The following is an 11,456-nucleotide window of genomic DNA, read 5'->3' on the forward strand; positions in this document are numbered from 1 at the left end:
TGTCAGTCATGGAGGGTAGTAACCTTGGAACATTATTCTTACGAACTCATGAGGGTGAAAACTACATGTGAGTAGGTTATCGAAATGTGATAAACGTGTTCTTTACTTGTCTTGGATGGCAACGCTCTTTTATTCCCACTTGGCCACGGCTGCTCTTATAAGTACCGATAGTCTACGAGACATGTTGCTTGTTAAAATCCACATATTAACGCTTTCAGTTGATCTCCAAATGCCAACACGAAAACAAATTGTAACTCTCAAACTTCCTAATTGGCCAAACTTGACCCTCTACAAGCGGTAAACCAGAAAAGTATCGGAAAATATCAAAGCCCGAATATCAGTTTCCGAGGCGCACTCTATCTTAACTTTAAGACAAAGGTTGGTTGATGTAGTTACACAATTTTCCCATATTCTTTTGAAATTGTTTAAAAATATATAGATGAATCATAGGTGGTGGTGGTGATGATGATGATGATGATGATGATGGTGGTGGTGGTGGTGGTGGTGATTAATTATTGTGGTGGTGATGATTAAGCTTTATTATTATTATTATTATTATTATTATTATTATTATTATTATTATTATATTTTATTAACATTAATGACTAGGAGCCTGGATTCCCTGTGGTAAAACTTAAGTTTAAAAATACATAGGGTAGACATTTCTCATATCCAGCGGGCGCCAGAAATCGGACCTTCCGCGCTCATTAGCCTCCTCAGTGTCATGTGTCAACGTAGAATGTACCAACCCTGAACGGGAACTTTCCGCGCAATAACATAAGAGATATACAATAATTTTATCATTTTTTATCGTTGACTTGTAGTCGTCGTAATCCTTATTGTCTTCAAATGCTTCACTACAACTATCACATTTGTGAACTTATAGAATCTATTTGTCAATCAAACTCAATTAATCTATGTATCTTTGGAGATTGCAACGAATAGACTGAACAATGAGAAAGGCATCGTGATTATGTCATCCTATGGGCAAATGCGCAAATGTACTGAAAAAATTATTAAATGATACAGGCACTAGCCACAAAACATGTTACGTTTGGCAAATTTAATATGAACTAGCGAGTAACGATAAAAAGGTTCAAGAAGAACAAGTCATATAGCCCGGAAAAAGTTTCAGTAATTTCTCACAAAATGGCCAAATCTGAATAAAATAGCCGTCAGTCAAAACGTGAATCCCCCGGCGAAACGTCGGACTAACGCAATCCGGTGATTTCTGGTTCCCTTGGTCTTCATGTATGCTACGCACTCAAGGTTAGTGATCTGTGAGGGAAACTTGCAGGTACATCTGACAGAACCATGTAAAGGTACCTGATGAAAAAATAAAGTGGTTACTAATGATTTCAAGGAGGCTTTCGAAGAGGCAGGGCCATGTTCTCGTTTCGATCACTTTCTTTTTTTCGATATTTACACTCTTGATCTTCACAAACTGACATTTTTTTGGATAGCCCTCATTTATTTTTCGCACATTGAACATTCTTTTTTACTTTTAAGATTATTTTAATCAGCACTCACCAAGTGATTTAAATAATACATATGGACGGCATGAAAGAATAACGCATTATTTTGATAATTTGAATTGAATCAAGTGGGCCAAATAGTCATGCGCTTTATTCATTGTTCACCACGTGAGATCATCCATGTTGAAAACATATGCGATGGGCGGGTAGATTTCATTCGAAATTGTTATCTTACACGCCAGTATAATTACGTTAACTTACAAGTCACAATTTTAAATGGTCACCTGAACGAATTAATACCTGTAACATTTTTAAATATTGTCATTGTCTTTTTCATAAAACATTTCCTTATTTCTTTTTCAACACACATTTTCTTTATCTTACCCGTATTGTCAAGTATCATGAATTATAAGAGGTTTAGTTTTGCAAACAGTACATAAGGCTGTCTACAATAAGTAATTGTACTATTTGCAAACGAATTACAGTGCGGATGAAAAAAATCACTTTCTAACGAAACTGAAATACATACGTTAAAAGTCACAAACAATATACTTTAAACGAATATTCAACGGCATCGCTCTTCTTGTGATAGTAACTGTCTTTCCAATATTATAATCATTACGCCAAAAGAAAGCATGGAGTGGCTACGATTGTCTGTTGACACTCACCTAAAACCTTCACCATCGCCTTAGGTTTCTTCTTCCGATAGAGTTGGCCAAGTAGGTAAACCGGAACACCACTTAGGGTCACAGCCAGACCGGTGAGGGATACCAAGGGTTCAGCATAGAACGGCACCACCACCAAGAACAAGGCAAAGAGCGAGAAAATTATTGGGATCAGAAGAGGAAGCTGCAAAAAAATGCATTTCCGTGAGTTCAAAAAGAATCTTTATTTGAGATAGGGGTGCATAAGATGACACCGTTCTGGAAGTTATGTCACTCATGTGGCAAACGCCGGTCGTCATGTTCATGAATTTTTCCTGTTTGAATTGCAAGAAAAGAGCCTTCTCGATCTATCAGTCTATCCATAGCTAAATCTTTTGCATCAATCCAGCCATGCTTGAATGAAACTTGTTTCTTCCCGACGATAGCGAAGAGTATGGAGAAGCCATCAAAGCTGTTCCCGAACAAAATTTGTTGCACTTTATTACGCTCGTCAGTTCAGAGCGATAAGGTTTTTACATGTAAAAGCAGAAGAGTTCCCCTACAAGTCACGTCTAAATGACGGGCACTTTTATTACGTCAGGGCATGTTTCAGCATTTCATCACTCAAAGAATTTGAAAAAGTCATGGCATATAGAAAATAGGATTCGGCTGTTTCGCCTAGTAGAAATGCTACAGGGAGAGGGTTGTGGAAACTTTTTTGCAAATGGAAGGGGAGGGGGAACTTTTGTTACGAAGAGCGGGCTGAAGGGAAGATTTCATCACGACCAAAGTACCGCTAGGTCCCTGCTAAAATTCGCGTGGTTGACTGGTCTTGTTCAGATAGAATGACGTACCTTGATAGGTCGATCAAGATCAGGTCTTTTGAATCTTAACCACATCAGACCAACAACACAAGTCAAGATCGATAACCATTCCACAAAACTGAAGTAATTGATGAGCGTGTTGATTTCTCTAATTTGGATCATAATACAAACCAAAATTGTCTGTAAAATGTAAATAAATGTAAATTATTATACACTTGCGTCTGTTGCGTCTGTAACCAATAGAGTTTCGTCGTACAGTAAGTTTCATTATTATACACCTATTTCTGTAAGCTATGAAGTTTCGTCGTACAGTAAGTTTCAGTATCAGAGGACGCAGAGTCCAATAACTTTAGTTGTTATTGTACGCTATTTGACCTTTTAGCTCATAACTCTCTTACGTCAACACGAGGAAAATGGGAGAAGATTATATATTTTTTACAAAAACTTATACTTCGAAACATTCAGTACTTCACTCGCAGTGAATAATAGTCATTCGGAAACCTGTGAATTTAAGTGAAATTATGCTGCTGACCTACAATTTTACCACGTGCACTGCGCTGCGCGGGTTGAAATTTCGTTCTCAGGCTGCGGACGTGCTGAACGCGTTCCAGTCTGTTCAAGATCGCTCAGTGCAGTGCGCGATGGACATCCTAAAACGCCTTAATTTCGACTTTTTCTATTGAAATTGGACTAAAAAGTTGTATAATAATCAGGTTATTCACAAAATACGCACCATGGACAATACCTCCGCTGCATGATGTACTCGGAAAATCCCGGTATTTTGTGAATAACCTTATATCGTTACTTTATATTTGAAGATCTTTACGTTTATTTTGGGAATGTTTAAGTGCTTTTTTGTTTCCGCACGTTGACTTTTAAAAAGATGAAAGGGCTGTACCTGTTATTAGATAATTTTTGTATCAACGTGTAAAACCATCTGTTTACTCCTTAGAATAAGATGCATGAATTACTAGGGTTATTGAGAGAATACTCCGAAGTGAGACTAGTTCAATATGCAGTAGTGTTTGTGATGCATACAGTAACATATAATAATTTGATGATGGTTTTCCATCGATAATTATTACTTACATGCATCAGAAACGCCGGAAGTGGTGTACGTTTTGTTACATGGATCATGGCGAATATATCTGGGAGTTGGCCTTCTCTGGCACCTGAGAAATATATTCTGTAACCGAGAAACGCAGGATAAGCAAAATCACTTCAAATACAGAGGGCAATCTATGTGCCAAAGGGAAAGCCGATTAAAGGACCAATCGATTCACTTCTTGATTTATTGATTGATCGATCGATCGATCAATCAAATCATCGAACACACCAGTACTTTAAAGTTACTCAGTTATAGGAAATCTCGTCTACGTCTACGCACGTATGCCTAGTATCTATTCAGATTGCGATAGCCTACTTGTATGTGCTTCAACGTCACAATCTATATTACCCATCGAATAAATACATTGTTTATGCACTATAAGAAAATTACGCGATTTGTAAATACAGTTGTTGCCAAATTATGAGGAGGGGGAACGCAAAAAGCGGGCGTTCAAAATGTTATAATGGCATTAGTGACGGTCGACATTACTGAAGATAGCTAACACGCCTCTTTTTATCATATGGACATAATCTAAAGATTGAACAGGGTAAAGAGGTCTTAAGTCTGGTAGCTTTGTCACTTCTATAAAAGATGACAAAATATGCCAGCGCTAGCCATGTTACCGTTCTTAGAGTACTTCATAACCGATTAAATTAGTTTTTCTCCATATTTTACAGTACACGTACCTGCTGGTCAAGAACAACGATCCGTTAGCAGCTCCAAGTGTTGACAAGGCCACAAAGACGGGCATTATCCACGACATAACACCCAAAGACGTGTCAGCGAACGTCTGTTGAATTGGAATGGGGAGCGAAATGGTCAAAAGACAGCCATTTGCTGTGTGGACTCTTTGAAAATGTCCATTTTCTCATGACACCTGAATAGGGATTTCAAAGAATGCACACCAATAGGTTTCAAGAAACTTTAATAGTGTTGTAATTGTCGACAAACGTGGCCATATGTAGTTCTGTTGTATCATCCAAAATCGGAATGCATGCAATTTGTTATGTATAACATGCGGATCGGGGATCCCCTTGCATCAATTCTGAAAATCGTTGTGTCATGGCGTCGTTGTGTCATGGCGTGAGAAATGGAAAAAAGCAGCAATGACTATTGTGCGGCCATATAAGGTCCGATAAGGAAAAAAGCAAAGCGCAAATGTATGACAGAGGGATATGTCATCGTATAGGTTTTGAAACGAATCGGTTTTGGCAACTCTTCAATGCGACTCTAGACATGAATAACATTTTGTATAATCTGGAAGCCTAGTACTTACTACAGCAACTGCGTCGGCTCGAAGAAGTTCTTGAGGACTTAGCACTGAAAAATATGCTGTGATAGTCAAAACGTAAGTAATGGTCACCAATGTAACAGCACTGATGATAGCCAGTGGAAGGTTTCTGCATAAGAGAAAAATCAAAATTTCATTTATGCTGGCATTCGTTTAAGTTACCGGCAACTCTCTTGACTGCCATATGCCTTATGACGATGAATAAATATTACAGTGTTCTGCACTATATTGAATGTTGTAAACCTATCAATATGAAAATTTCTCGGTTACGTTGTGTGTATGTCACCCAAAACAGAATCAGATTCCTCAATATCAAATGAAACAAAAATGGTAATTTTTGATGCGGTACAGAATTAAGTCTCTTGCCAAAGATATATTGATTCTGATTTCGTTATGTGATCACCAGATGGTTTACATTGCGGGTATACATAACAATCTCAAAAACAACAAACACAAACAAATGGGCAAACAAAGAAGAAAAAGAAACAAAAAACCAAATAAATAAATGTAAAGGGTTGATTAAAAACCTTTTTATATTCTTCATTTCCTCCGCAACATAATTCGTAGAACTCCTTCAAATAGGAAGACAATGAATATCGTAAAGATAATAAGAAGTCGGTTAGACATCAGTGAGAAGGGCACATGAATAATATATATGTTTGAAACATGTAGTAGTAGTAGTAGTAGTAGTAGTAGTAGTAGTAGTAGTAGTAGTAGTAGTAGTTTACATAAATGACAGCTAGTCCCGTGCATTACGCGACATGAAGCGGAAGGCATACCCTGAAGTATTTTCGGAAGAACTTATCTTGGATTCGTGACTCAGGCGTCAAGTTGGGTGAATAGTGAATGCCACGATAATTTTTCCACTGATTTATATGTCAAGGGGTCTATCGATGTAGTACACGCTTCTCACAACCTATGCCTCTACATATATTCTGGCAATAGCCCAAAGAATCCCTCGAAATCACCAATACTTGAACTTTATTACAGCATATTTCGAAGATATATTAATAACAGTATAGTCGATGAAAACTACCCCGGAGTAAAAGTTTCTCTACAATTAAAACTAATATTTTTCCGATCATGATTTTGTAAGAATTTTTTTTTCAACTATTATAAGCTTTGGTGGAAGTGCTGTTGTGATTGCTGAGTTGCTATTTCAATCGTTGGCATCATCACCATAACCGTCGTCGTCATCTTATCACCGTCATTGTATAAGCTTTGTGTTGTCTCCGTATAACAAAGTAATAATGTACATTAGTTACTTTATGTTCAGTACTAATATCACACTCCATATGAGAACTTGCAAGTTTCGTTTAAAGGAGTAAGGTATTTGGACTGACCAGCCAGAGTACGCCCATAAACCAGAATACATCGCGAGAGCGATGTTACCCACTGAGTTCGTGCTGTTGGCAAAGGCATTCTCAAAGTTTTCTGTGTGTCCTGAAAAGTAAAGTTCGACATGCAATTAGAACCGGTTTGAAAACCGGCAAATTGTGCATATTTGCATCGTGTATTGCACCCTGAGAACCCAATTATAAAACCTGTGATAGATAAGACTGGTTGTACTACATCAGGAATGAAACTTAAAGTGAGAATTGTGTCATGTATGATCAAATGATCAAAGACAAAACAAACAGAACCAGCGCTCTGGAGTACTCCCTTCGGTGATATAAACATACCGGATCCGATAATTAAACCACCATTCATAAGGATGCCATCGATTTCAGTAAGCTGTTTCTTGATGCAAAAACCTTCTTGCTGTACGATTGCAAATCACGAAATTGTACGCTCCCCGTGTCGTCGCCATCTTGTCATGAAGGGTATCAAGTTTTGAGTGTGCGTTCAATGCATTTGTACATTGTTTTGACAACATCTACGACAAACAAGTGGAACTAGGTAGATCGAAATCTAAGGGAGTGTTTAATCAAACACCCACGTCACAACACCACAAAGACGTTGAGGACAGCGGGGCGTGACATGAGAAGTGAGGCCTGGCAGTCTGTGGACTACATGATAGCAGGAATAGTTTAGCGGATACATAATATGTTAAAGGTCTTTTGTGTTAACACGCTTCATTTTCTCACTTTCCGATTGTGTTACTGTGTTGTAATGAGAAGTACGAACATCATTTACGCAAAAGAGGTAACAATAGCACTACTTTCTTGTCCTCTTTGGCCTTAGTTTGTCAGTCACGGAGGGTAGTAACCTTGATACATTACACTTACAAACTCAAGAGGGTATAAAAACTATGTGTGAGTAGGTAAGTTTGTCTTTCTATCAGATATAAAAGCTGCTTAACTACGTTTGTTATCGAAATCTGATAACATTTCAGAAGGACATTTTCTCTGCTTTCTGGAGATAGCGACGCCCTTTTATCCCAACTTGGCCGCGATTGCTCTTACAGGTAGTTGAAATCGGTATTTCGGTATTTAACCTAATTTCCTATTTGATTTTCACACGTGAAGTTTCGGCCCATCCCTATGTATACTGATGAATCGATATCCCGTATGACGATCAGAATAAACCGGAATGCATCGCGAGTGTGATGCTATCAACTGAGTTTGTGCTCTTTGCGAAGCTATCTCAAAACTTTCTGTGTGTCTTGAAAAGTAAAGTTAGTCATGCAATTAGAACCCGTTTGAAAATCGGCAAACCTGGCAAATTGTGCCTACGTGCGCATCGTGTATTGCACGCTGAGAACTCAATCACAAAAACCTGCGATCGATATATAAGACCAGTCATTCTATACATCATGAGCGAAACTTTAAGTGAGAATTGTGTGATGTATTTGACAGGAACTATTTCTGTTTGTGGGACTTTTCAACTAGAGAGACCAAATCATAGAAGAAGGAAGATCTGGAGACAGTTCAAATCGTAGAAGAACGTACAGTGTGTAAAATCTGGAAAAAGAGATCGGCACCTGTGCAACAGTGATCACTTAAATAATCGAATGAAGGTGCCAGTGATTGTACATCAACTTGTTGTATTGTCTTCCACTCAAAGTAGGAGGTAATATTCTTAAGTTAATCGTTCACAGCTATCGTTATTCTATCCATCCGGACCACAAGCTTGACTTACCCCTCGTAAACAAATACAGAGTGTAAGCATGGTGACACAAGGGATCACTTCAGGGAGTATTATAAACTCCTATCGTTATTTCATACGCCACCAGAACAAACTTACGAAACATTCATGACAAAATGATCACACAGATCCCAGTCTTATGGTGGGTGTCACTGCTGACATACCGATCTTAACTTCGATTGCATGGTTAATAATAAAAATGTTCTCGGTTCATTTGTCATTCATTTTTTCTTTATACTGTGTAAATATTTTACCAGGTTATTGATGTCTCATTCTGTTATGACACCCTAACATATGGGCTGCAGGTTTTGAAACGCAATGAACGCGCACTTGTGCGCAAATGATATGAAATTACAATATGTCAAGTACGAGTGGGCTTTGCTCCGACTCTTCGACACCATCATCCTTCAGGTGACATTACTCTCTTTAATTACAGCCTTTGGACCAACTTTCTCCCCGAGCGAAGATTCTTCAATACGCAAAAACCTGCATATGGTCAATGTTGATAGAATAATGACGTCGTTGACATACCTGTCCCTAAATAGTACAGGCCTGTCCCAATGATGACGGCCGTCGCAAAAAGTTTTGTATTGGAGAGGACGTTTGTAAATCGCACGGTCCATTTAGTTCCGCTGCAGTTCAGAAATGACAGGAACACTTGAATATAGTGGAAGATAAAAGAAATGAAAAGAGTTTTCGGTATAAAACATGGACCTGAAGATGAAACATTAAAATCACTTCTTGTGGTAGCAGATTGCACGTGTAACTTTTAACATATCATTTGATCATTTCGAGATGTAGAAATACCATTATGCCAAAAGTGTGGCGACACTTTTTGCCTTTCTTCATAAATGAAGGTTGATATAATGGATTTTTTCAATACTTTGGTAAAATGTCCGATATCTCATAGTGTCTTTCCTCATGAAAACCGACGTAATATTAAAAATACGTTTTGTACTTACACACAGCTGCTAAAGCTATGAGACGTATTGGTAGCTCTGGGGTGACGTTACATTCAGAAAACAGTGGATAGACGATATAATCAGCACAAACTAACAGTATGATTGCCTGGCCCGTTGGTCTAAGAACGACCATTGAAATCCATAGCTTGAGGAAACCGGGAAGGGGACCGAACGCTTCGTAGATGTAGATATATTCGCCTCCGAATTTTTTTATAGATGTGCCCAACTCTGACATCACCAAAGCCCCAAGCAACGAACATATTCCACAAACCAACCATATGATCAAAGACAATCCAACAGAACCAGCATTCTGGAGTACTCCCTTCGGTGATATGAAAATACCCGATCCGATAATTACACCAACATTCAGAAGGATGCCATCGATTAAAGTCAGCCGTTTCTTGATGCGAAAACCTTCCTGCTGTACATCGCCATCATCATTCGATGGCAAATCACGACGGCGTACGCTGGACGTTCGATCAGCTGCAGCTTCCCCTGTCGTCGCCATCTTGCCATGAACGGTATCAAGATTTGAGTGTGCTTTACATGGTACTGTACATTGTTTTGCACAACATCTGGGTCGATCGAATTCTAAAGTGGTGATATCAATCATGACCACAATAATACAAAGACGTTTAGGACAGCGGGGCGTGAACATGAAAAGTAAAGCGTGAAGGGACGTTGACTACATGATATCAAGAATATTTTAGCGGGCTCTTACATCAAACTGATTGAAAAGTTTTTTTATATGTTTAACACAATTTATTTTCACACTTTCTGACAGCGTTACTCTTTTGTAATCATAAGTACGAACATCGTGTACCTTAAACAGGTAACACTATACTTTTCTGTCCTTGTGGCCTTAATTTGTCATACCAACGACTGCAGTGACCTTGGAACATTATACGTACAAAGTGAGTAGGTTAGCTTGTCTCTCTGTCAAATACAAAAGCTGCTTAACTTAGTTTGTTATCGAAAAAACGATAAAATTTCAGAACAGGTTGTCTACTTCTCTGAGACAGTAACGCCCTTTTATCCCTAGCTTATGGTGTGTATATTTCACAACTTCTTAGATACAGTAGAGCATGCAATTCATATGAAGACTTTCGAGTTAGACACAGCCTATTAGCTCAAAAGTTAGTGAGGCAAGGGTTCTCAGAAAGTAGATTAGTGAAATCATTTAAGAAGTTCTATGGTAGATACGGAGATGTTGTATCAAAATATGACCTGTCTGTCACTCAAATGATGAGTGACAGCATACCAAATTTTGACTCTCAAAAGTAATTTGGTGAATTCACCAAATAACAATGGATTTGTCGCTTTGGGTCAATCTTAACGGGTGCAGCTAGCTGGCAGGGTACGCTTACCCATTCCGGACACCTGGTACCACAACTACTTTGTGGTTCAAGATGACCCCATTGCCTTTGTCATTTTCAATATGTTCCTTGGGCCTGGTAACTTTCTTAGTTACCTTGAATGATAACGATTATTGGACCTGATTTGATGTCTATTGGCCGCGATTGCTCTTATATGGACCGATAGTCTACGTGACATATTGAGTTCAAATTGTCAGTAATGAAATATATAACAAAGATGAAAATATATCATATATACAAACACAGAACAGACAGACCGACAGACAGACAGACAGACAGACAGACAGACAGATACACACACACACACACACACACACACACACACACACACACATATATATATATATATATATATATATATATATATATATATATATATATATATATATATATAATGCAGATATGTCAAATCTATCTTTTGACAAACGCTCTCACTTAGTCTCAGAAAGGCCGACACGAAAACGAATTGTACATCTCAAACTTCCTTACAACCAATCATCAGAAAAGGTTTTGCCCAACTTGATACATGTATGTAAAATCTTCAAGAAAATATGAAATCAAAACACTTATTTGATTATTGACTTGCGCAGTAGGCATGAAATGGCCATGGAAACTCTCATTTCTTAATGTTCCATGAACCTGTGCAATTGGCCATCATATGATACTTGAAATAATACCTTGACTACCTA

General features: G+C 38.2%; 1 protein-coding gene across 1 annotated transcript; it reads right to left on the reverse strand.

Annotated features, from left to right (window-relative positions):
* Nucleotides 1–1,048: 1,048 nt before the first annotated feature.
* Nucleotides 1,049–9,899, reverse strand: LOC139148724 (Y+L amino acid transporter 2-like). The gene is made up of 10 exons (XM_070720198.1): nucleotides 9,392–9,899; nucleotides 8,961–9,086; nucleotides 6,686–6,785; nucleotides 5,870–5,914; nucleotides 5,328–5,451; nucleotides 4,738–4,841; nucleotides 4,033–4,129; nucleotides 2,974–3,123; nucleotides 2,144–2,324; nucleotides 1,049–1,326 (listed from the first exon to the last, which is right to left on the reverse strand). Exons 1-10 carry the CDS (start codon nucleotides 9,897–9,899, stop codon nucleotides 1,271–1,273), a joined length of 1,491 nt encoding a protein of 496 aa, XP_070576299.1. The 3' UTR covers nucleotides 1,049–1,270.
* Nucleotides 9,900–11,456: the final 1,557 nt, after the last annotated feature.

Source organism: Ptychodera flava, chromosome 13 (assembly GCF_041260155.1).
Source record: "Ptychodera flava strain L36383 chromosome 13, AS_Pfla_20210202, whole genome shotgun sequence".
NCBI lineage: Eukaryota > Metazoa > Hemichordata > Enteropneusta > Ptychoderidae > Ptychodera > Ptychodera flava.

Bases quoted from the DNA above. Each gene is read 5' to 3' on its own strand.
- LOC139148724 (XM_070720198.1), bottom strand. From the start codon at position 9,899: ATGGCGACGACAGGGGAAGCTGCAGCTGATCGAACGTCCAGCGTACGC. The intron at 6,786-8,960 runs GTATGTCAACGA...TTTACTTTTCAG, and splicing joins CCTGTACTATTTAGGGACAG to GACACACAGAAAACTTTGAG. The intron at 5,452-5,869 runs GTTTTTAATCAA...TCTCTTATGCAG, and splicing joins GAAATGAAGAATATAAAAAG to AAACCTTCCACTGGCTATCA.